This window comes from Chiloscyllium punctatum, chromosome 39, assembly GCF_047496795.1.
Source record: "Chiloscyllium punctatum isolate Juve2018m chromosome 39, sChiPun1.3, whole genome shotgun sequence".
In the NCBI taxonomy this organism is placed as follows: Eukaryota; Metazoa; Chordata; class Chondrichthyes; order Orectolobiformes; family Hemiscylliidae; genus Chiloscyllium; species Chiloscyllium punctatum.
In genome coordinates this window covers 7713616-7740674 of record NC_092777.1, presented here as the reverse complement: position 1 = coordinate 7740674, position 27059 = coordinate 7713616, and the positions used below count along the sequence as shown (strand labels likewise).

The 27059-nt window shown below is 42.2% G+C and overlaps 1 protein-coding gene across 1 annotated transcript in view; it reads left to right on the top strand.

Annotated features, from left to right (window-relative positions):
- The window catches only part of LOC140463793 (uncharacterized), a 70849-nt gene that overhangs the window by 23276 nt on the left and 20514 nt on the right, over positions 1–27059 (top strand). The window contains exons 2-10 of the mRNA XM_072558117.1: positions 4436–4543; positions 7735–7810; positions 9091–9247; positions 12101–12146; positions 12726–12784; positions 18182–18217; positions 20936–20988; positions 24434–24566; positions 26205–26401. Coding sequence (XP_072414218.1) covers positions 4436–4543; positions 7735–7810; positions 9091–9247; positions 12101–12146; positions 12726–12784; positions 18182–18217; positions 20936–20988; positions 24434–24566; positions 26205–26401 — 865 coding nt within the window. The remainder of the gene's footprint in view (positions 1–4435; positions 4544–7734; positions 7811–9090; positions 9248–12100; positions 12147–12725; positions 12785–18181; positions 18218–20935; positions 20989–24433; positions 24567–26204; positions 26402–27059) is intronic.

The window sequence follows — 27059 nt, the reverse complement described above, 5'->3', positions numbered from 1 at the left end:
CCTGAATAAATAGGCGACAGGTTTAGATAGAGGATCTGGATTGACACAGGCTTGGAGGGTCGAAGGGCCTGTTCCTGTGCTGTAATTTTCTTTGTTCTTTGTTTTTGTTCTATTGTGGGAGTATGGGAAAGTGGGCCATTATAGACAGTAGCTGAAAATGAGTTGCTGGAAAAGCGCAGCTGGTCAGGCAGCATCCAAGGAACAGGAGAATCGACGTTTCAGGCATAAGCCCTTCTTCAGGAATGAGGAAAGTGTGTCCAGCAGGCTAAGATAAAGGGTAGGGAGGAGGGACTTCGGGGAGGGATGTTGGAAATGCAATAGGTGGAAGGAGGTCAAGGTGAGGGTGATAGGTCGGAGTGGGGTGGGGGCGGAGAGGTCAGGAAGAAGATTGCAGGTTAGGAAGGCGGTGCTGAGTTCGAGGGATTTGACTGAGATAAGGTGGGGGGAGGGGAAATGAGGAAACTGGAGAAACTGAGTTCATCCCTTGTGGTTGGAGGGTTCCTAGGCAGAAGATGAGGCGGTCTTCCTCCAACCGTCGTGTTGCTGTGGTCTGGCGATGGAGGAGTCCAAGGACCTGCATGTCCTTGGTGGAGTGGAAGGGGGAGTTGAAGTGTTGAGCCACGGGGTGGTTGGGTTGGTTGGTCCGGGTGTCCCAGAGGTGTTCTCTGAAACATTCCCAAGTAGACGGCCTGTCTCCCCATTATAGAGGAGGCCACATCGGGTGCTGCGGATGCAATAGGTGGTGTGTGTGGAGGTGCAGGTGAATTTGTGGCGGATATAGAAGTATCCCTTGGGGCCTTGGAGGGAAGTAAGGAGGGAGCTGTGGGCGCAAGTTTTGCATTTCTTGCGGTTGCAGGGGAAGGTGCTGGGAGTGGAGGTTGGGTTGGTGGGGGGTGTGGACCTGACGAGGGAGTCACGGAGGGAGTGGTCTTTTCGGAACGCTGATGGGGAGGGAAGGGAAATTTATCCCTGGTGGTGGGGTCCGTTTGGAGGTGTCGGAAATGACGGCGGATGATACGCTGTACATGGAGGTTGGTGGGGTGGTAGGTGAGGACCAGTGGGGTTCTGTCCTGGTGGCGATTGGAGGGGCGGGGCTCAAGAGCCGAGGAGCGGGAAGTGGAAGAGATGCGGTGGAGGGCATTGTCGACGACGTCTGGGGGGAAATTGTGGTCCTTGAAGAAGGAGGCCATCTGGGTTGTACCATTTTTGGAACTGGTCCTCCTGGGAGCTGATGCGGCGGAGACGAAGGAATTGGGAATATGGGATGGCATTTTTACAGGGGGAAGGGTGGGAGGAGATGTAGTCTAGGTAGCTGTGGGAGTCATTCGGTTTATAGTAAATGTCCGTGTTGATTCGGTTGCCCGAGATAAAAATGGAAAGGTCTAGGAAGGGGAGGGAGGGGTCTGAGACGGTCCAGGTGAATTTGAGGTCGGGGTGGAAGGTGTTGGTAAAGTGGATGAACTGTTCAACCTCTTCGTGGGAGCATGAGGCAGCGCCGATACAGTCTTCGATGTAGCGGAGGAAAAGGTGGGGGGTGGTGCCAGTGTAGCTGCGGAAGCTGGACTGTTCCACGTATCCTACGAAGAGGCAGGCATAGCTGGGGCCCATGTGGCTGCCCATGGCTACTTTTTTGGTTTGGAGGAAGTGGGAGGATTGGAAAGAGAAGTTGTTCAGGGTGAGGACCAGTTCAGTCAGTCGCAGGAGGGTGTCGGTGGAAGGGTACTGGTTGGTACGGCCGGAAAGGAAGAAGCGGAGGGCTTTGAGGCCTTCGTGATGGGGGATGGAGGTGTACAGGGACTGGATGTCCATGGTGAAGATAAGGCATTGGGGACCGGGGAAGCGAAAATCATGGAGGAGGTGGAGGGCGTGGGTGGTGTCCCGAACATAGGTGGGGAGTTCTTGGACTAAGGGGGAGAGGACCGTGTTGAGGTATGCAGAGATGAGTTCGGTGGGGCAGGAGCAGGCTGAGACAATGGGTCGGCCGGGGCAGTCAGGTTTGTGGATTTTGGGCAGGCGGTAGTATATTCTTAGTATGACAGACTTGATGGGCCAGAAGGCTTCTTCTGGACTGTATAATTTTATGATTTCCCTCCAAACCACTCATCCAGAGTTCAAACTTTTTCACCATTACTTTAGTTATAGAGATAATTATCATGAAAACAGACCTTTTGGTGCAACTCGACCATGTTGACCAGATATCCAATTTTCCTGCATTTAGCCCATATCCCTCAACCCTTCCTATTCATATACCCATCCAGATGTTTTTTAAATGTTGCAATTGTACCAACCTCCACCACTTCTTCTGGCAGCTCATTCTATACATGTACCACCCTCTGGGTGAAAACGTTGCCCCTTAGGTCCCTTTTAAATCTTTCCCCTCTCATCTTAAACCTATGCCATCTAGTTTTGGACTCTCCCTCTCTGGGGAAAAGACCTTGTCTATTTACTCTATCCCTGTCCCACGTGATTTTAACTTCTATATGGTCACCCCTCAGCCTCCAACGCTTCAGGGAAAATAGCCCCAGTTTGTTCAGTCTTCCTCTATAGCTCAAACCCTCCAACCCTGGCAACATCCTCATAAATCTTTTCTGAACCCTTTCAAGTTTCACAGCATTCTCCCTGTAGGAAGGAGACCAGAATTGCACACAATACTCAAAGTAGCCAAACCAATGTCCTGTACAGCCACAACATGACCTCCCAACTCCTATACTCAATGCACTTGCCAATAAAGGCAAGCATACCAAACACTTTCTTCACTATCCCATCCAACTGCGACTTCCACTTTCAAGGAACTATGAACCTGCACTCCAGGGTCTCGTTGTTCAGCAACAGTCCCCAGGACCTTTCCATTAAGTGTATAAGTCCTGCCCTGATTTGCCTTTTCATAATGCAGCACCTCACATATATCTAAATTAAATTCCATCTGCCACTCCTCAGCCATTGGCCCATCTGATCAAGATCCCATTGTACTCTGAGGTAACTCTCTTCGCTGCCCACTACACTGAAAATTTGTCATCTGCAAACTTACTAACCATATCTGCTACATTCATATTCAAATCATTTATATAAATGACCAATGCTTGCAGCACACTACTGGTCACTGGCCTCCAGTCTGAAAAGCAACCCTCCACCACCACCCTCTGTCTTCTACTTTCGAGCTAGTTATGTATCCAAATAGTTAGTTCTCCCTGTATTCTGTGTGATCTAAACTTGCTAACCAGTCTATCATGAGGAACCTTGTTGAACATCTTACTGAAGTCCATATATATCACATCCACCTTTCTCTGCCATCATCAATCCTCTTTGGTACTTCTCAATCAAAATCCTGGCATCCCTTTTCTCACTGCATTGTCGATGTCCCTAGGCCAAATGGGCTGCTGCAGTCAAGAAGACAGCTGCCCACCACCACCTCCAAAGACAACTAGGGTTGAGAAGTAAACCACATTTACGTCCCATTAATGAACAAAAAAAATCAATTAGGGCAACACACCCACATCCCATGAAAGAAAGTTATCCAGGAACTCTGGTGAAAAGTCTGAACCTTCTTTATTATACTGCTAACAGCCTTCATCCGACAAAGTTCTTCACTATTGATTTTATTTCTTGCAGGAAGTAACAAAACCATACCTTGTTTCTTTTTTGGAGGGAGCTTACCCATGACCACTTATTCATTTCATTCTTCTTCTAGTCATATGCTTCATACTTAAAACACATTGGAGCATATTCATACCCCAACAGTTTATAATGCTTTGTCATTTTTCACAATGGCCAGTGAGAGTATAGTCTTCTATCTGTAATTGTTTGTTTTTATTTTCCGATCAACATCTTGAGGCAGTTTCCTCCAACACCATGCTATATTCCAGAAAGCTAGTTGATGAAGGATAAACTAGACACAATTATACGCACTGTTGGAAGCATTTATTTATATATTAACTAGCAACTGGAATTTCAGTCTCTTTATTTATGGGGTCAGAACTGAATTCTCAATATATTAATTATCTGCGTATAAATTAATGAAAAATCTAAAATTCACAGCCTACGGTGAAGGAATGGAGATTGAGGTGTACAAGAGGCCAGAATTGGTGGATCACCAATCCTAAAAATTTCGAGGAGGATGTTCCAAAGTCAGGCGAGTCCATACAGGGATTTGGAAACAAGGTTGAACATTTTAAAATTGAGCATTGCTGTGTCAGTGGACAAAGTATCCCAATAGACATAGGGGTGATGGTGCAAGTTAGCAGGGGATAGTAGAGTTTCAGATAGGTGTTCCAGTTTATAGCCAGCTCCCTCAGAGATACAGTAATTCCCTAACTCATCTCTGACTGGCAGCCACACTCCACCACTGGTGCATTTTGCCCTCAGGCCGAGGTTGATTTTATTGTCCCCTGTAACCATCTCTGCCAATATAATAGGAATCATTCTGTTCATTTAACAGCATGTATCCTGAGCCTCCAAGCAGACAAGGATCCCATCACAGATCGTAACATTCATCTCACCTCCTTGTGTGATATTCTGGAGATTATCCTACGGAAGGGAATCAGGCGTGAGTAACAGTCAACAAACTCTGACATTGCATTTTGCATTTCAGAATGCTTCATTTCTTCACCAGATTTGTCTTTTAATGTTCTCAATGGGTTAGTTAAATAATGTAAAAAAAAAAGATGCTTTCACTTTTGTAGTGACTTTCATAACCTTAAGATGACCCAAAATTATTTGCATCAAACGAAATATTATTAAAATGTAATCATGGTTGTTGATTTAATGAAACTTGACAGCCACATAGCAAGCTCCCACAAACTGCAGTATGCTAAGTAGCAAAATGATGATTTTTTAGTGACATGGTTGAGGACGTATAAGCCAACACAGTAGTGACAACTCCTTCTTCTTTTTGAGTAGTGCCATGACATTGTGTATTCAGCTGAGAGGTCAGTCACTGTTTGATGTCCCCGCAAAGTGCACCACCTCCAACCGACAATCAGGAGATCCTGTGGTGATCACAAATCTGCTGGATTAGCTCATTTCATGGTTGTAAACTGCTATAATTGCAGCATCCTCCCATCCCTCATCATCCCAGACCCCAACCCCCATCCATCCTCTGCCACCTTATGAGAAGTGTTTACCCCAAATTTCTGTTCCCAATTGCTTTGCAGTAGTCAAAGTAGTGCACCCATGTGGTCAGTGGATATGAATTGGATTGGGCTATGTCATGGTTCTTCTGCAGTTGAATGCCACAATGAAGCCTTCCTGGGTTGTGCTGTCTGAGACTTTTCAAGCCTTTGGAACTGGACCCTAGTGGCAGTCAGCACTAGAGGATGAAGAACCAAGAGTAAAATCCAAGTGTGTTGAAGGCACCCATCAGTTCAAGAGAAAGCTATTAGTGGAATACCTCTGTATGGGGCTTATTCTAATTTAATGAAAATATTCATATTTATGATGTATGCCATTTTTGGACCATCCCAAATTGCTTCTAAAGACACTTCATTAATGAAGTACACTAATTGTCACTGTGTAGGTAAACAAATGTTGAAGACCCATTTTATTACATGCTATTGTGTTTTTTTAACTGCTATGTTGGACTCCAGTTTCTGCACCTCAGTCCATGTGGCCATGAAAGTGGTGAATGAGTGGCTTTTGTGTTTTGTGCAAATATTTTACCTCTAAGCAAATTTAACCTTTTCTGAGGTCTGAGATGCACACGGCAAGCTAGGAGTTAGCATGTCAGAGGTGAGGAATAGGCCTTTAGTGTTCAGGAGTAATGAGCTTGGACAATTGTCAGATATGACAGGATTAACAAGGGCTTTTGAGTTTCTGGAGCATGGGTTAGTTCTCTAGTTTGGTAGTACAGAGTGCAGGGGTGGAGTGCGATATTTGTTTACGTGACCATTCTTGGGTTTGAGAGTATTTCAAGATAATCCTCAGATCTAATAGTACTGCAGAGCTGGGCTCTAGATTCAATCAGCATAAGGCATAAGTATCGCCTGTCTCTGTACCAGTAGGTAGAAAGTCACAGGGAGTAGCAACATATAGGAAATAGGGAAATCCCAACTTGTTAAAATGTATGCTCGGGACTGCGGAGCTGATAATGTGTTGGCAGTAGGTGGAGAGGATGCAGAAATGCTAGGCTTGGTAAAATTAAAATGTCTGCAATGGTCCAGAAGAATTGAATCCTTTTACATCAGGAAGCGATGAATGAAATGGCTGCAGAAACATGTTTTACTGTGGGAAAGGTGTGCAATAGGAGAATGGCAGGATCAGAGGGCATGTTCCTGCCTTAGGTTGTTTCCTCCAAGTTCCCAGCTTCAGTAAAGCTGCTGTCACTCTTACCTGCCTACAGTCAGTTTGTCTAGTGAGCACGTACCTCTGAAGCAGTCAGTATGTACAGTGTCAGCATGCACAGTTAGCTTGCAGCATATAGTGTCATTTTAGAGTTAACACATCATCAGTGTGCAGTCAGCATGCTCAGTCAGTATATAGACCTGCATATGTTGGTTTCTGCCAGAACCCTCAAGAATGTCTTCAGTAGTTTCTATCCATCCATCCTACTTTTTGATTTTTGTCAGTGCTACTGATACCATGTGGGGAAGGATGACCATATGGCACCTTAGACAGAAGATAGGTTCAATCTTAATGAACAGTCAGTAGGTTTATTACACAGTACTTAATAACTAATTATATTAAACTGAGATAAATGGTCCTGTGAGACATCAGGCTCAACTCCAGAGTAAGTACAAATTACTTTCAACTATGTTGTTTTAAAACTGAGAAGAGTCAGTGAAGCACAGGTTAGCTTTTTCTCTTGATGAGTGGAACTTATGTTGTGATATCAGTTATTCCTTTCAGATGTAAATACCATACATGACAGCATCCAGTCAAGACCTAGTTAACATGGACAGTCAGCATAAGCATTATTACCATTTTAAAAGCATGTTCTAGGTCAGGTTTTGAGCAGACTACATTGGACCTCACTTGGGCAGGGTGGAACCTAATAGGTGGGGCCCAGGAGGAAGGCCATTGGGAAGGACCAACAACTGGGAATATGTGAGAGGAAGGTGTGTTAACTGACTGTCGTGTGCTCTGTCTTTCTTCTTCTTTCTCTCTCAACCTTGGTCTCTTGCTCTCTTTCTCAGTTGCTTGTGCTCGCTCTCTCTCTCTTTCTCTCTTCCTCACTCCCCAAGCCACCCCCCTCTCCCGTCTCTATCTTTCTCTTCTTTCCTATTCTCTATCACACAATCAAACAATGTTCCCTCTGAGTTGTGTGCCTTCACAACATTTAATTCATCATGCAGGCTGCAAGCAAGTTAATCCTTTAGGTTATCACTTGTGTGCACTTCCATGATAAAAAGTATAAGGGCTGGGCACACAAATAAATATTAGAGGGAACATTGCACTCAGATATTCTCTGTTACTGTATCTCTTTTAACTAGAACTATACATGTATGTTTTTTTCTTACTGTTTGACTGTGTGTTTCTCATTTCTCTCAAAGAGGTTGCAGAGATTGGTTGGAATGAGGTCGTGGAGTGAATTGAAGATGATGAGGAAGATTTTGAACTAAATATACCAAGGGACAGGTAACCAATGTAGGGTATAAGACATAGATGACTAGGATAGGAACTGTAGTTCTGGAACAGTTAAATATTATGTAAGGTGGAGCTGAAGTAAAGGAGAGGGAGAGAGAGAAAAAAAAAAGAGTAAATTCAACTTCTGTTTCTGATGGTGCTGTGGTCTTGTTACAGAGCCAGTCCTAGGCCTGAGAAGGAGAGACTACTGGCACTGGTTGGAGCAACTTCCACAGCTGGATCCCTGTAGCGGGTAATACATGGTTTATTTTCATGGAGTTTTACTGTACAGCAAGAGACCATTCAGCCTATTATGTCTCTGCCAGTTCTTAGGAAGAGTCCAATTAATCTCTTTCGCATACTCTTTCCCCTTTATCCAATTCCCTTTTGCAGCTGTTTTTGAATCTCCTTCCATTACCCTTTCTGGTACATATGCATTAGTTCACATGGAATACAAGCTTGCGCAGTACATTTTGTGCTACTACATGTTGCACTCAGGAACGTGGTGAGGAATGTTGGATGTAGCTCATGGTTTGTCAGATCATCCAATAACATAAGCCGCGTGGTTACAGCCTTGAATAAAGTTGGAAAGGAGCAGAGAATGGCCAAATAGGACATGAGCTGCTTGTAAGTGATATTAGTCACACCAGTTACAAACTTAAAAGAGTGGTAATGCTGCTTTGGTTGTACATTTTAATGGAAGATTGGTGAATTGACTGTCTGTGATTTTGATTAGCCATGCCTGCAGAAAATAAGTAAACGACTCCCATTTGTTATGACCTCAGCATGTTACAGTATTATTACAGCCAATTCATTACTTCTGTTGTTATTGGGCCATAACTGGCTGTGGCAGGGCATTGAATGTTATCTGCTGCATATTAGATTCTCCCTTAAACACATTTTTAAAAGTCCGAGCTAGGAAACAGAACAATAAGACTGAAGTGAAAAAAGCAAGTAACCTATATATCTCTTTAATCAATCAGATTGAAGGATTATAAAGCAACAGCAAAAAATGGAGAAAGATTAGATTGAAAGAGAGAAGAAAGGCAAAGTCTTATTTTTAAAAAAAACTGCATTTACAATTTGAAAATCTCCAAAGAGACAGTGTTTGTGTAATAATTAATTTTGCTAAAGAGACTGACAAGCTATAGGATCATAGAGCTGTACAGCATGGAAACAGACCCTTTGGTGCAACTCATCCATACTGACTAGATATCTTAAATTAATCTGATCCCATTTGCCAGCACTTGGCCCACAACCCTCTCATTTATCATGTAGATAGACTAAATTAATAAACCCCAAGTTTCTATGTTCTGTTTGGTTTAATATCTGCAAAGCAAGTTCAATAATTTTATGCTGTTCAGTGAATTTCAGTCTTAAAGCAGGTAGCAACATACTATTTCTGCAAAGCATTACTGTGGAGCAACATAACGTGGACAGCAATTTTTGGATATTTGAGTTTAGTCACATACCTGCCTTTGCCTGTAGTTGCTGTATTCTTAATATATGTGTGTACTCTTTCTATTCTGTCAGGTTGATTCAGGTATCAATAGCCTTGGAGAAAACTATTGCCTGCAAAAAGCTGCTGACAGCACAAGGCCGGGGGAGGCATTACATCCGACTAGCTCTGAATCAAAAGATCCTGGCAGTTATAATACAGCATCTTCGCCACACACCAAGATTAATAGAGGTAACTGCGCCCATTCACTCTTTACTGCGTGCCACCTTGCACATCTCTCCACGAAATCTGTGTAATCTCTCCTCACAAATGTTTAGTGCTCTCTTCAGATATTGTTCCACTGCTTCCATATATATCTTTTTATTCTGCTTTCACAAATGCCCTCCAACCCCAGTCCACCAGTGTTAAATATCACTCAGTCGGTAACTCTCACTTCTGACCCAGAGAGTTGTGGTTCAAGGTTTACTCCAAGATTTAGGCACATAAATCAAAGGTAATGCTCCTGTGCTGTACTCGGTGTATTTTCCTGTCAGAGGTGCCATCTTTCAGCTGGGAGAACTTTATTATTGTGGTCATGTTAGTGGACATTTTTCTCCAGAGGACACCACTGATCCTCTGAAGGCATGGGTTCAAATCTCACCATGGCAGCCTGGGGATATTTAAATTTAATTAATGAATCCAAAATTATTTATTGAAATGTCATGTCAGTTATCATAATCATGAAATTATCAGACTGTTGTAACAACCTGTTGGATTTCTACTAATATTCACTAGGGAAGCAACTTTTTTTTTTATACCAACTGATTCATCAGCCTACCCCACCTTCAACTCAGTAAGCAAACCTACATTCAGAACCTCAACCTGTGCAAAACTTGAAAGGATTCAGAAAAGATTTACAAGGATGTTGCCAGGGTTGGAGGATTTGAGCTATATGGAGAGGCTGAATTGGGTGGATCTTTTTTCCCTGGAGCAGCAGAAGCTGAGGGGTGACTTTATAGAGGTTTATAAAATCATGAGGGGCATGGATAGGATAAGTGGACAGTTTTTTCCCTGTTGTTGGGGAGTCCAGAACTAGAGGGCATAGGTTTAGTGTGTGAAGGGAAAGATGTAAAAGAGACCTAAGGGGTAAATTTTCACGCAGAGGATGGTACATATATGGAATGGGCTGCCAGAGGAAGTGGTGGAGGCTGGTCCAATTGCAACATTTTAAAAAGCACCTGGATGAGTATTTGAATAGGAAGAGTTTGGAGGGCTATGGGCCAGGTGCTGGCAGGTGATACTAGATTGGATTGGGATATTTGGTCAGCATGTACAAGTTGGACCGAAGGGTATGTTTCCATGTTGTACATCTCTATGACTAAGTCTGGCACTGCTACCCTGTCTATTGTGACTCATACCCACCTAGTATAGTTGACACTTAACTGCTTCCTGAAATGGCCTAGCAAGGCACTCGATTGTACTAAAAGCTATGAAAGAGCCAAAGAAGAATTAAACATGCTGGACTATTTTGACCTAGGCAGCAGAAATGATAAAGATACAACCTGTTCAGTTGCCTCCTTGCTAACGTGGGATCCAGTGCCAAAATGGAGAAATCAGTTCAACAAAAGAGTCAACCCACAACCTAACATGGTAATCAACAGCAGCAGAATTATATTCAACCCACAATCTGTAACCTTATAGTACCTCACAATACAATCCAACTCTAACATTGGCATCAAGTCAGGGGAGCAACCCTAGTTCAACGAAACAACTTTGGTTCAATGGAAGTCTAAGGCAGGATGCTAGGAACAACACTGGGCAGACCCAAAAAAACTTAGGTAAAATTTGGACTTGCGCTACAATCAATTTGAACAGTGGAAGACATAGACAAAGATAAATAATATCTTAATCAACAGATCAGATCAAAACTCTGCCATCCTGCCTCATCCAGTCATGAATGGTAGCGGACAATTGAAAACCTAAGAGGAAGAGGCTCCGTGTACATCTTCATCCTTAGTGATGGAGGAATCCCACAGGTCAGATTCAGCCAATAGTGACAATTGAATGATCCATCTTAGCCTCACTCTGGCCCCAGCATCTCAAAATCTAGTTTGATTCACTTCGCATGTTGAGGGTATTTGGGACATTGTAAAGTATCATTTAGTAAATGTAACTATGTCTGGCAGGTTCCTGAAGAAGGGCTGATGCCCGAAATGTCGATTCTCCTGTTCCTTGGATGCTGCCTGACCTGCTGCGCTTTTCCAGCAGCACATTTTCAGCTCTGATCTCCAGCATCTGCAGTCCTCACTTTCTCCTCGAAGACTATTCAGGGAACAAATCTATGAGACACGGTCCTGTTTTATTGTTCTTTGATTTTTCTTAGTAGTTTAATACAATTGAGTGTCTTGCTAGGCCATTTCAGAGGGCAGTTGCCTTAGGTCTGGAGACCAGGTAAGGTCGTGGGCACCATCCTTGAAACTAGCTTTTTATTCCAAATTCGTTGAATTGATTGAATTTAAGTTCCCCCAGCTGCTCTGATGAAATTTGAACTTGTGTCTACAGAGTACTACTCCAGACTTCTGGATTACTAGTTCAGTAGCATTGCTATGATTCTCATGGTACTGAGACAAACTATCAAAAAAAAAGCAAGTTTTTGATGGCTGCATTTAAGTGTTCATGGGGGAAGTCTCGAGATCTTGAGTTTGCAAATGAAAGAGCAGGTAGTAATCTTTTAGAAATTCACTTGGCCTGGGGTGAATTGATCTGAGGGTATGTGTAGACACTTCAGCCCCATGAACCTACTCCACCATTTATTGTGGTTATGGCTGACCTCGTCTCAGCCTTAACTCCACTTTCCTGCCTTATCTGCAAAGCCCTTTAACCTGTTGGTAACTAAAAATCTATCTCCTCCTCAGGTTTATGCAGTGTTGGCATTCACTGCACTCAAGGTAATGAATTCCTTTTTGAGAAGTAATTCCCCTTCTCATCTGTTTTAAATCTAACACCCTTTAACATAAAACTGAGATTCTAGTTTTAGATTGCCCACAAGGGTAAAAATTCACTCAAAGCTGTTCTGTACCTAATCCCTCCCTTTTCTTGTTCCAGTGGTATGACCCTGAGAGTTCTATCCTTGCCATTGAATGCTTTGCAGGTAAGTCATCTAGCTGTCTGGAATTCTTTGGAAGCAGGATTTTCTGGGGTTAAGGAGAAGGGTGATTAATAGATGGAGTGAGATGTTTATGGGAGACAGTGAAGGGTTTGAGGAATGGATGATGAAAGGAGTTTATGGGACAAGGTGATCATGGGTTGATGGTAAAACATGTCTTAAAAGAACAGTCAATACTTTTATTTTCCTTCAAAGGCAATGAACGTCCAAGGAACTTTTAAGGAGAGGTTAATTAAATAATTAAGATTATTAATAAACTGCCCTCCAGAATATTGATTATTGGTTTGTGAGAAACATAGATGATCTGAGTTGCTGCATGTTGAATCTGTGCTGTCACTGGTTGGAGAAATTTATGAACATCCCTGTATGTAATGATTGCAAAAGCCTATCCTACGAATTATACATTCTTTACTCAAGAATGTAAGGATTTTCATTGTAATCTTCCTACTAGGTAGGTTTATCTAATATTAACTGCCTCCAGTTCTGAGTCAAAGACTCCAGTACTAGGTCTGATCCAGTACAGTTTAATTTCCACTTTTTTTCCTGTTTTTTTTTCCCTCACAGAACCATTCCTTTCACTGCTGCTGGTCTTGTCACAGATGAACTTCACCCTTGACTTGCAGGTTAGTGTCTATTTTCCACTTCTTCTTGAGTTCACTGTTCAAAGGCAGATCTGACCCACAGTACCATGACCTCGATCAGAGGTAGGACAAGGAGGTGGGTCTCTTAACAGAAGACAGAAGTAGAGTAGTTGTTTAATTGCTCTGCCATTTCCTTTCTCTATATTTATCAATTTTCACATTTCACACGGTAAGGAACCTACATTTGCACTCTTTGTTTACTTACAGATGTATTACAGTCTGCTGTTACGTTATCCACAAGTTTACTCTCTCATTCTATTTTTCCCCTTTTAATCAATCTGCTGGTCTTCCTTTGCTGAACACTAAGCCACTACCAGTTCTCAACCTTGCTACTTTTTCTAGCAACTTCCCTTTGGATCTAATACCATCCTTATTTTATTATTAGCCACAATTGAACAGTTTTCCTGTTGTGTTCCTTGACCCAAAAGAAATATATAATTGATGTATTAGTTCCTTAAACATAGCTACTACCATGTACTTAATGAAGTTAGTGAGTCCAGTGCAGCCAACTGACTCTCATGCCTTCATTGTTTCCTTCACTTTCTACTCCATTGAAGAACACATCATGTTATGATTACTTTTCCTAACTTATCTCTTGCAACAGGATTATTAATTAACCCCATTGTTAAAAATTGTATATACTCGAATTCATTCACCACAGTATTATTGCTTGCACAGTCTACATGTAGACTAAACTCACCCATGATAACTGTGGCAGCCTTGTTGCATTCACTTCTAATTTCCTGTTTAATGCCATCTCCTACCTCGCTACTATTGTTCAGAGGTCTATACAGGCAGTCTCTGGTTACAAGTGGGTTCCATTCCGGAGTATGTTTGCAAGTCTATTTATACACCAGTTTGAACATAACACAGCATAATGTAAAATAGTCATTTGTAAGTACACGTGACTACTTGTATGTTGGATTCTGAAAGTTGTTATTAATATGGGAACTTATTTGTGAGTACAAGCATCCAAAAATTGGGGACAGTGTGTAGTTAACTCCCACTAATGTTTCTGGTCCTTATTGCTTCTTGGCTCCACCCTGACTGATTCCAGCATTGACATCCTTGCTCACTACTGCATTGATTTAGTCTTTCACGAGCAATGCCACTGAACCACCATTACCTTTTTGCCTCTTCTGTGTTCACCATAGAGGATAAGAAAACATGCTAGCTATAACTCTATGACTCTAAGTCAGGATGTGGAATGAAGAGAGGAAGTTGGTGAAATAACAATCACCAGGGAAATCAGACGAAGGAAACTTATGATTCTGTGGACCAGGACCCAGATACAAACGGACTTTGAGTCGTAGAGATTTACAGCACAGAAAAAGGCTCTTTGGCTCTTTGCATTCCCGTCAGTTAAAATGGAATTCTAATCCCGTTTCCCAGTACTTGGCCCATAGTCCTGTATGGCTTAACATCTTACATGTGCATCTAAATATATCTTGAATATGGTGAGAGTTTCTTAAAGGCAATGAGCTCCGTATTTTCACCACCCTCTGGGTGAAAATACTTTTACTCCCATCTCCTCTAAACTTTCTCCCTTTAACTTAAATCTCTGCCCTTGGTCACTGATCAAGGGGAAATGTTTCTTTCTATCTGCCTTTTCTAAGCCCCTCATAATTTTGTACATCTGAAACATGTCCCTTCTCAATCTCCTCTGCTCTAAGGAAAACAAACTCCGTCTGTCCAAATCCGTCTTAACAGAATCTCTCCAGACCAAGTAGCATTTTGATAAATCTCCTCTACATCCTCTCCAGTGCTATCATTTCCCTCCTATAATATGGATTCCAGAACTGCACACCATACTGTAAGCATGGCCTAACCAATGTTTTCTACAGTTCCAGCATAACATCCCTGCTCTTAAACTCTATACCTTGGCTAATAAAGGGAAGCATTCCATATACCACCTTAACCACTTTATCATCCTGTTCTGATACTTTAAAGTAAGAGTGGACATGTGCACCAAAATCCCTTTGATCGTTGGTGCTTCTCATGGATCTACTGTTCATCATGTATTCCCTTGGCTTGTTTGTCCTGCCCACGTGCATCACATCACATTTGTCCTTGGGTTTTAAAAGAGGTTGCTAATGAGGTAGTAGCTGAGTTGGTACTAATTTCCCAAAATGCACTAAATTCTGGCAGGTTCCATCAGATTAGAAAGTAGCAAATATAATCTATCTATTCAAGAAGGAAGGGGGGTAGAAAATAAACTAAAGGCCAGTTAGATTGACATTTGTCATGAGGAATGTTGTGAAATTGATCATTATGTAGGTCATAGTTGAGCACTTCGAAAAATTCAAATTAATCAGGAAGAGTTGAGCGAAAACAGAGAACCACTGCAGAAATCTGAGATGCAGAGGAATCTGACTGTTCTCTTGCATGACACACAGAACGTTAATGTGCAGATTATTCTATGACTTTAAGTGCAGCAAGTATTTAAGAAGGCTAATGGAATGCTGTCCTTTATTCTGAAAGAAATTGAACATAAAAAGGATGACATCAAGGTGCACTGGTTGGATTGTCTCTTATTGGAGATGGTTATTGCCTGGCATTTGTATGGCACAAATATTCCTTGCCACTTGACAGCCCAATATTGTCCAGATCTTGTTGCATTTCAACATGAACTGCTTTAATATCTGAGGAGTCATGAGTAATGCTAACGTTGTGCAATCATTGGCAAACAGTCCCATTTCTGACTTTGAGATGGAGGGGAGGTCATTGATGAAGCAGCTGAAGATGGTTGGGCCTAACCTGAGGAATTCATGCAGAGATGTCCTGGAGCTGAGATGAATGACTTCCAATTATCACAACACCTTCTAACCAGTACAGAGTTTGCCTGCTGATACCCATTTATTCCATGTTTGCTATGACTCCTTGATACCATACTTGGTCAAATTCAGCTTTGATATCTCCTTATTTCTGGAATTTATCTCTTCTGTCCACGTTTGAATGAAAGCTATAATGAGGTCAGTAGCTGGTGGAACCCAAACAGGGCATCACCGAGCAGGCTGTTGCTAACCAGTTACTCCTTGACAGCACTGTTGATAACTAATTCCATCCCGTTACTGATAAGCAAGAGTAGACTGATGGGGCGGTAATTTGCCAGGTTGAATTTGTCACACCTATTGTGTGGAGGTGCCAGTGTTGAACTGGGGCGGGCAAAATTTTTAAAAAATTGCACAACACCAGGCTATAGTCCAACAGGTTTATGTTCTAAAATGTTGAGGTTGGAAACCAGAGAAGTGCAGCATCGTGAGGTTATCCGTGGATTTGTTAGAGTGAAGTACTGAGGTGCCCATGCTTGATGGAGATATGTGTGGCTAAGAATTAGACTGATTCTAAAGACTAGTCCATGGTAAGTCTGGTGGGATGAAACTTGTTGATATCACTGTGTAGTTGTTTCAGTGACACCTCACTATGGGTCGAGAGAAAGAAAATGTTGTCAATATATTTGGTGTATAGTGTTGGAGGTCCTGTGCAGCAAAGAAGTCTTGTTTAAACTTGTTCATGAAAATCTTGGCATATTGCGGTGCAAATTTGGCGCCCATGACTCTCTCTTCTGTCTGGATAAAGAACTGGTTGTCAAAGGTGAAGATGTTGTGATCGAGGATGAATCGGATGAGTTGTAGGATGATACCTGGAGATTGGTAGTTGTTAGTATTGAGTGATGTCGTCATTGTGGGGTATGCTGGTATAGAGTGCTGAAATGTCCATTGTGCCTATTGTGTGCAGGATGTAGCTGGGCAATTTTCTGCATTGAGAGGTATGGCAGGGTTGTAACAGTACTAGAACATCTTAGCTAGGGGAGCAACAAGTTCTGGAGCACAATTCTTCAGGAGTATTGCTGGAATGTTGTCAGAGCCCATCGCCTTTGCAGTATCCAGGGTCTTCAGCCATTTCATCACATCACATGGAGTAAATTGAATTAGCTGAAGTGTGGTATCTATGATGCTAGGGGCTATTGGAGAATGCCAAGATGGATCACCGACTCAGCACTTCTGAATGAAGATTGCTGCAAATGCTTCAGCCTCATCTTTTGCACTGATATGCTTGGCTCTTCTATCATTGAGTATGAGGCTATTTGTGGAGCCTCCTCCTCCAGTGAGTTGTTTAATTGTCCACTACCATTCACAACTGGATGTGGCAGGACTGCAGAGCTTAAATCTGGTGCATTGGTTTTGGGATCACTTAGTTCTGCTCCTTAAATGCCCTCCTGCACTGTCCATTGAACCAGGGTTGATACCCTGGTTTGATGGTAATGGTAGAGTGGGGGTTTGCTGGGCATGAGGTTACACGTTGTGCTGGAGTACAATTTTGCCCCCAGTGTGCCTCATGAATGACTCTTCAGTTGCTGGATCTGTTTTAAGTCTGTCCCATTTAGCACAGTGATAGTGCCAAACAACATGATGGAGGGTATTTGCAATGTGAAGGTGGGACTTCGTATCCAGACAGGATATGCAGTGGCCAATCTTACTGATACTGTCATGAACAGATGCATCTGCATCAGGCAGTTTGGTGAGGATGAGACCAAGTATGTTTCTCTCTCTTGTTGGTTCCCTTATCATCTTTAGGACCTAACAAGCTCGATCAGTACGGCTGCTGCAGAGGGCATCAAAATCCTCCACCCAGAATATATTTTGTGCTCTTGCCACTGTCAGTGCTTTCATCAAGTGTTGCTCAACATTGAGAGTACTGATTCATCAGCTGAGGGAGGACGGTACATGGTAGTCAGCAGAAAGTTTACTTGCCCCCATGTTTAACCTGAAGCCATGAGACCTCATGAGATCCAGAGTCAAAGTTGAGGGCTCCCAGGGCAACGCCATCCTGACCATCTCTGCTGGGTGTGTCCTGGTACATTGTCTGTCAGCTGTGATTCCATGAGTATGACTATGTCAGTCTGTTGCTTGACAAATTTGCATTTATAAGACAGCAAAGAGATTGCATAGGGAGTGTAGCTAGGGCACTGGGAACATGAAGGCATGAGTCTTTTTACGCGAATAGGCTGAAGCCACTTAAAGCAAAAATTTTGCCTACAGCATTTCATTCAGGTGATTTTCCAACAGAAGCTTCCTGCATTGGTGGTGAAAATGTGCTCCCTCAATATTCAGCATAAAACACTCCTGGGTCAGATATGACTCTGTATAGATGTAAGTCAATTTGTTCTACCTCCACTAACATTTGTCAGTCTCCAAATTGCCTTTTTCCAACCTTTGCAGTGGTATCATTTTCTAAGTGAGCTCTCAGGCTTGGTGCTACTTGGTGCCAACAAGGCCTGACAGACTTATTTTAATTTAAATGCCTAATGCGTATTTGCTTCATTGCATGTAGAGGTATTCATCACGCTGTTATATTTCTGCTTGGGTTCTTTTTCAGAACAGCAGTTTCTTGGATGAGAGCTGGCTGCTTCCAGTAAGTGTTTTTTTCCTTTTATGAAATTGGAGGGAGTGGCAGTAACCCGATACTTTCATGGTAGAAGGAGATTATTTACATAGAATATATGTTGAATGTATGGAACCGAAACTGGCCATTCAGCCTAATAGGCCTATGATAACATTTATGCTGTGTACATGTTTCTTTCAAATTCAGTTACAAATCCATTTATTTCTTTTTTATCATGTTTAGCTAGCTTAACTGGAAATTAACCTGTGCTTTTCATCTCAAACTTATACCCTCTGAATAGTTTTTCTCCTAAACTTTCCTCTAGTGACTATCTTCTATTCATTTGCTCTGCTTTAACCTGCAATGGCAATGTGTATTTTACATCTACCCTATCAAACCTGTTCAAATATTTGAAAAGCTGATAATTCTGCCATAACGTGTGTTTCATCAACGTGAATTGGCTGTAATATGATTGACGAATTGTGGATACTGTTTGGATAATGTGAACTTTCTACTGAACAGGTATAGCGACTTTCTATTCGCGATCTTCACCAGCATGATTTTCTGTAGCGGTTTTCCATCGCACAATTTTCTAAAGCGTGAGATTGTTGGGGAACACAATTGTCACGTTTATAGCAGAACGACCTGCATCTCTATCAGGTCACCCTTCTCTCCTGGGGAAGAAGTCCCAGTCTGCTCACTCTCCTGCTATTGATAAAATCTGAGCTCTGGTATCATCATTGTAAATCTTTTTTTAAGTTATGGTGACCAGAACTGTTCATCATCTACTGATGCAGTAGTTTTGCAGTTCCAAATATTCTCTTTCCTGAAGTTGCTGCATCCTGGGTTTTCAAAACCACAATCACCAGTGCAGTCCAGGTTGCTACTGTGCACCTGGAAGCTGACACAGTGAAAGCAGCAGCCTGTTCAACCATGGAGGTTAACTAGGCCTAGCCTGACTCTGTCTAAAAGCAGTATTCAAACTTTTGCACTTTCTAGCAGCAACTGATAGAATTGATAACCCTGGCTGATTGACCTCGAGCCCAAAGTCAATTGTGACACCACAACAAAGATCAACTAATTGTACTGAGCAGGATTTGAACTGATACTTCTATGTTATGGATGTATGGTGACTCTATTACTTTACAAACAGTACAAGCTCCATTGTTCAATTATACATTAACTCGAGTGCTAGGAGATCAAGCATAATTCATGACTCCCTGCATTGATCATTTTTCTAGGCTTCATGCTTATGCACTGAATAAGAACTTTGATTTTTATAAAGGACTACAACACCTATGGAGCTTCAAATTTTACACTGAATCCATGAATGCAAATGATTGGTTAATAATGTAGGTTTTAAGAAGTGTCTTTAAAAAAGATTAAACAGTCCTCCCTTTTCTCCTACACATATTTAGGGCCTATATTAAAGTAAAGAACTGCAGATGCTGGAGAGCTTGTCCAAATAGCTAAAAATACATCCAATAGTAGCGGCACCAGGCTACTATGGGTCTAGAATTGGAGTGCAGAAATCTCTGGGTTGTGGAGCTGGAGAAAATGACTGATATGTTGGGTGACAAAGCCAATGGAATAAAAAGGATGATAATTTTAACATTTTAAGGCATTGTTTAAGCAGGAGCCAATGTAGATCAGCAAAATCAGGGTGATAGGTGAATGAAACTTGGTGTGAGCTAAGAAACTGGCCGTAGAAATTTGAATGGCCTTATGTTACTCATGAGAAATGTAGGAATCCAGCTTCACACTGGTCAAGTCTGGAGATAACACAATTAGAAATAAAACTTTCAGCAAAAAACACAAAGTTGGAGAAGTCCACAAGTCTAGCAGGATCTGTGGAGAGATGAACAGAGTTAACTTTTTGAGTCCAGGATAACTTCTTACGAACTTTCAGCAATAGATGAGCTGAGGCTGAGGCAGAGTCTAATTATGTTAGGGAGGAATAAAAAATAGTCAAAAACAGCTTTGCAATGGAAAATTAATCCCACCTCCAATGGATCAAGTAGATAATTGGGATAGAATTGTAACTAAAAATCTAACATTTAAAATGTTTTAGTTCTGCTCTATCTGCTGTGCATTTCTCTTTCAATTCTCTCTTTCCTATCTGTTTAATTATACTTTATTTTAGTGTTACTGATCAGACAGTATACAAGGCAATTAGATAAAGGGATTCAAAGTCAGGATGAGCTGAGAGGACATTTGTTGGACATAGTATTTCATTTCCCATTATTTCAGATATCTATATCATTGTCTTTTCTATAACTTTATGTTCAGGTGTCTTTCTTATGAGTTAATTTAAATGGTTCTGAATGCACAATAACTTTCAAATCTTAGTCATGGTGTCATAGAGATGTACAGCATGGAAACATATCCAACTTGTCCATGCCGACCAGATATCCCAACCCAATCTAGTCCCGTTTGCCAGCACTTGGCTCATATCCCTCTAAACCCTTCCTATTTATATACCTATCCAGATGGCTTTTAAATGCTGTAATTGTACCAGCCTCCACCACTTCCTGTGGCAGCTCATTCCATATATGCACCAACCTCTGCCTGAAAATGTTGCCCCTTAGTTCTCTCTTATTATCTTTTACCCTCTCACCCTGAACATATGTCCTCTAGTTCTGGGCTTCCCCACCCCAGGGAAAAGACACCTCACACTGTGGTAGCTCTTTCTGACCCAGTGAGGGTCCTGTTCTCACATTGAGACAATAAATGCTTCTTTTAACCCAGGTGTGTGAGACATATGACACAGTGCCCTGCCGGGAGCTGGGAATGGTGCTCAGGTAAGATCCAATTGCCTCATGTTAGAAACAACTGGTGCAAGTGTAAAGTACTTGGCTTGGATATTTTCTAAAGAACTATCTGAAGTGTGAATCCCTGCAGCATTCACAACAAGGTCAATGGTCGAAAGGCACAAATAGAAGTAAATGATTATTGCAGAGACATGGCTGTATGGTGATCAGGGCTGGGAACACAAATTGCAAGGATATTCAATATTTGAGAAGATAGACAAAGAAAACTAGTAAGATGAGAGAGGATCAGTACATTATAAAGGTAGATCTCAGATCAGAAGAACAATGTATCAAATCATTTTAGTTGAAATTAAGAAAGAGCAAGGGTCATCAGACATTGGCTGGAGTTATTGATAGCCACCAAAAACTAGTGGTAGTGTGCGACATGGAGATCAGAGAATCAAGAGATAAAAGAATATGGGCAACACTGTAATCGTTGGGTGAATTCATCTACGTATAGACTGGTAAACCAACTGAACACTCAAGCTATGGAGGACAGGTTTCTGGAATGTCTTAGTGATGGCTTTCTAGGGCAGTATGTTGAAGAATCAATTAGAGGACGGGCAGTTTTGGATCTAATAGTATGAAATAGAAAGGGCTACTTAATAATCTCGCTGTAAAAGAACCTTTAGGGATGTGTAACCATAATATAATAGAGTTTTACATTATATTTGAAAGTGGAGGCAGTTCAGTCTGAAGCAAGGGTGAAAAACTTGAAAAAGGGAAATTATGAAAATGTGAGGCGCAAGTTGGCTGAGCTGGTTTGACAAAGTACATTAAAACATATGGCTGTACATAGGCAAGGGACAGCCTTTAAAGAGCACGGTGGTTCAGTCATTAGAACTGCTGCCTTTCAACGCCAGAGCCCTGGGTTTGATTCCAACCTTGGGCAATGACTGTGTGGAATTTTCACATTTCCCCCGTGTCTGCTTGGGCTTCCACTGGTGCTCCGGTTTCCCCTTTCAGTCCAAAGATGTGTAGGTTTGATGGATTAGCCATGCTAAATTGCCCATTGTGTCCAAGCTAGGTACAATTACAGCAGACTAGGTGGATTCATAATGGGAAATGCAGGTATTGGGTTGGGTGGGATGCTCTTCGGAGTGTCAGTGTGAACCCAATGGGCCGAATGGCCTGCTTCCGCCCTGTAGGGATTCTATGGTGAACTGTTACATGGCTCACAGCAACTATACATTCTTTCAAGATGCAAATGGTCAGTCAACTGTAGCTAATGAAGAAAGTTAAGCATTGTATAAGATTAAAACATTTAAAGTAGTCAGAAATAGTAATAAATCTGAGGATTGGAAGATTTTAGAATATAACAAAGAAAGACCAAGAAATTAAAAATGACAGGAAGAAAAGAACACAAATGCAATCTAGTTTTAAAAAAAAAAGCTTCTATATGTTCTTAAGAAATGTTTGGCTTAAATGTATGTAGGTCCATTCAGCAGAATGAGGAGAATTAATAATGAGAAATAGAGACATTACAGAAGCTAAGTGATTACTTTGTATCCCACCCAACCCTATCCCAATCCCTACTGATGAACCCAACCCAACTCCCTGTCGTTACCTGAATCCCTGACATCCTATTTCCCCAGATCCAAATTCTACCCATGCCAACCTACTCTCAACACTGCATCAACTTACCATACATCCTGGCACCTTATTCCTTTCCCACTTGTCATTGACTCACCTGCTACCCCTACTTACCTGGTCCTATACCCCTTATTGCGCTGGCATCCTACCCTTCGCATACTAGGCTTCCCCAGCTGCCCCTATTAACATGACACTCTACCCACAATTGATAAGAATTTTCTACTGCACAGAAAAAGACCCTTAGGTCCATTGATCCATGCCAGTCATCAATTGCATCAATATTCATCTGATTCTCTAGCCCCCCCCCGCCAGTAGCATCCTACCCACATGGCACCCTACATTATCAGGCAGCCTATCCCCTCTTCCTGTCTGACATCCTACCTTCCCAGTACACAAAACCTCAAACCCCTTCACAATAACCAGTGGTGTGAGATTTCAAACACTGTGTGGTTAAAAAATACTGAAGGGTTTGATCAGCCATGATTGTATTAAATGGCAGAGAAGTCTCAGTCGTTTGAATGGCCTATTCCAGTTTCTGTATTAATGTGTCAGTATATCATGCTTGTTTCCATTTCTCCTGCAGGTGCCAATTTTTCTTTTTTGCTGGGATATCTTTCCACAAGCTGTGTCAGTGTTTGAAACCACCCGCAACTAGTTATTGTGAAGGGGTTTGAGGTTTTGTCCTCCCTGAGAACACTTTGCCTGTCTACAGAACGCTCCATACTCTGTACAGCGCCTTTCCTAGAAATGGGATTCTGTATTACTGAGAATTGACAGCATCAACAAAGACCATTCAGCCTCATTAGCCTATGTCAATGTTTAAGCCGCACACAATCCTTCTCTCACTCCTCTTCATCTAATCATTTCAGTGTAACCTAGTCTTTTCATCCTCATGTATTTATTTACTTTTCCCTAAAATATAGCAATGCTATTTAACTCACTCACTAAATAGAGCAGCGTGTTCCATATTCTACCCACACCCTGCATAAAGTTTCTTTGAATTTGTTACTGGATTTATTAGTGACTGTCTTCATTCACTTTTGCACTCCCTTACAAATGGAAACATCTTTTTTTTTTACATCTTCACAATTAAGATTTCTATGCAGTTGCTCCACTGCCTTCACCTTTCTCGAGAAAAGAGCCACAGCTTGCCTGAGTTTTTGACGGCAGAAATTTGTTTCCTTTCACATCCTACAGAAGTTTACCTGTACCTCCACAAATGTCACCTACTGTATCCGTTGCACCCGATGTGGTCTCCTCTACATTGGGGAGAAGGACATCACCTTGTTCTCTGAAACGATCCACATCTCTGTGTCATTCTCACCAACCAACCCCACCGCCCCGTGACTGAACACTTCAACTCTCCCTCTCACTCCACCAAGGACATAGTCATGGAGTTATTTGCAAGTTCTGGGCTGCCTCAATCGCCAAGCCCTAACCACCCAATGCCTTCTGTGGGGAGGAACGCCTCATCCTCCACCTTGAGACCCTACAACCACACGGGATTAATGTGGATTTCACCAGTTTCCTCATTTTCCCTCCGCCCATGTTATCCCAGTTCCAAGCCTCCAAATTCGGCACTGCCCTCTTGACCTGTCCATCATCTTTCCCATCTATCTGCTGCACCCTCCTCTCTGACCTATCACCTTCTCCCCCACCTTCATCTACCTATTCCACTCCCAGCTACCTTCAATGCCTTCAGTATTCCTAATATATAGTTGGAGGAAATGTCTGCTCCTCCAAGCAATAAACTCTGTAGTGATATGGATATTTCCAAAGGGATCTGTGATTGGACATCAGTTATCAAATTACAGGCTTATTGACAGTTGGCCTTTTCTTTCAGATACACTGACAGGCGTGTTTTTGTATCGGAGGTGATTGCGGGAAGTCAAGCTGAAGCAGATGAATGTGTCTATGTTGGGGACATTATTGATGGAATCAATGGGATTTCATTGCGAAATGCTCAGAGAGGAGAGGTAAAATACCAGTGTACTCACTGGCAATACATAGTCAGACCTTGAGTCTACCATAGCCTTTACTTATTATAATAGAATCCCCTCAGTGTGGAAACAGGCCATTTGGCCCAACAAGTCTGCACTGACCACCTAAGAGTATCCCACTCAGACTATGTAAGGTCGGACCATTGGACTTGGCAGGAGTAGGCCATTCAGCCTTTCCAGCCTGCTGTGCCAGCCAGTAAGGACATTGGTCTGATTGTGACCTCAACCCCCACTGTTCCTTGACTCCCTTTCCTAATAGGAGTATATTTAACTCTCCCTTGAATAATTATAAGAGTCCAGCCTCCACTATTTTCGAGAGAAGAGAATTCCATAAACTAATATTCCACAGAGAGAAGAAATTGCTCCTTGCTTCTGTCTTAAAAGGGAGACTTTTTGTTCTTAAATCATGCCCCCAATTCCAGTCTCCCATAGAAGAGGAAACATCTTCCCAGATTCACTCTATCCTGTGCACTCAGAATTTTTATTTAAGTATAATCACCTTTTATTCTTCTAAGATCCAGAGGCATAGAATCATAGAATCCCTCCAGAATGGAAGCAGGCCATTCGGCCCATCAAGTCCACCCCGAACCTCTGAAGAGCGTCCCACCTAGACCCACTCCCATGTCCTAACCCTGTTACCTTGCATTTCCCATGGCTAATCCACCTAGGCAGCATTTCCCTGGGCACTGTGGGCAATTTAGCATGGCCATTCCACTTAATCTGAGGAAACTGGAGCACCCAGAGGAAACCCACATAGACATCCGCTGAATATGCAAAATCCACACAGTCACCTGAGACTGGAATCTAACCTGGGTCTCTGGTGATGTGAGGTAGCAATGCTAACCACTGAGTCACTATGCCAACCTATGGGCCTAACCTATTCAACATTTCTTCATAGGATAAGCCCCTCATCCTAGGAATAAAGTCGAGTGAATCTTTGAATGCGTCTGTATCCTCTTTTTTTTTTTTTTTTAAGAAAGATCCAAAATGTATATGATACTTCAGATGTGGTCCAACCAGAGTTTCAGTAAAGTTTCCCTATTTTGATATTCCATTACCTTTGCAATAATGCCAACATACTATTTGTCTCACCATAATGTGCTGTACTTGCATGTAGCTTTTTGCTGATTCATGTACCAACATGCCCAGATCACTTTGCACCTCATTTGTGTAATCTCTCTCCTTTGTTAAATTAAGTTCTGTTTTTCTACTCTTCCTGCCAAAGTGAACAAGTTCACATTTTCCCACATTGCACTCAATCTATCTATATCTCTTTGCAAACTCTCTAGCTCCTCTTGACAATTTACCTTCTGACCTGTCGTCATCAGTAAATTTAGCTGTCACACATTTAGATGTCCATTCATGTCACTGATATAGTTTCTAAATCGTTAAGGTTTCAACTAGTTAACAGCTTGGCTAACTCAAAAAACATCCAAAATAGAAATTGCTGCAGAAACTCCACAGGGCTGGCAGCATCTGTGGAAAGGAAAGAGTTCGCATTTGACATTGGTGACCCTTTTTCAGTTCAGTTGATCGTTCAGTGAAATGTGAGTGAAAAGTATCCTCGTTTTCTCACCACAGACTTCTCACCTCCTTTTCTGTGTTTGGCTCCAGGCACAAACAGTTTTACAGAAACTTCGAGGAAAGCCTTTAAGTTTCGAGATGATTCGCTGGAAGTGGCATGATGGTACAGTGTATGGACCCATGCTGCCTCATCTGCAACTGATGCAAAAAGAGATTCCTAACTTCCAGCTCCAATGCGATAACAAATCAAACAAAGTAATGGAAGAAGACGGTTTGCGGGAAGACAGGTGAGAACATTACAGACTCTCACCCCAGCCTTCATGCCAGCCACAATGTGAATCACTGGTTGCAAGCTGTGTCATACCTGGGTTTGCATCCAGCCTGATTAACCATCCTCTAATCCCACTACATCTGGTTTGATCATCTGAATTAATATGTATTATTAAGGTATTATTGATCCTCTCTTTCATCCTCACGGCCACCTTTGTGTGTAGCTGCATCAAGCTTTGTGTGTGGATCCTTTGCTTTGGTCATATTGCCATGGAATGCTTCTGTTTTCTCATGCGATCCTCTCAAGGCTCTGTGGGAAGAGAAGATGGTAGATCCTGTCAGGTGGTTCCCTGAGCAAAGTATCAAAGTCGTTTGGTAGAATGCCTCATGACCAGCACCAAGAAGTTTCCAGGCTGATGGTGAGAAGGCGAGTCCCTGTCAGATTGTTTATGCTTGGCCAGATTCTGTGCGTCACCATGCGCTGCCCTCAAGACAGCTGCGGTGGTGAAGAGACCGTTGCACACCTCCTTCTGGAATGTGTCTTAATAGAGAAGGTCTGGAGGTAAATGCAGTGGTAGGAGGTCATTCTGAGGAACTTGGTGACTGTGTGCTCTATAGGCTGTTCCCATGGACACTCAGCAAGGCAAACATCCACTGTACCTGGAGGACCATCGA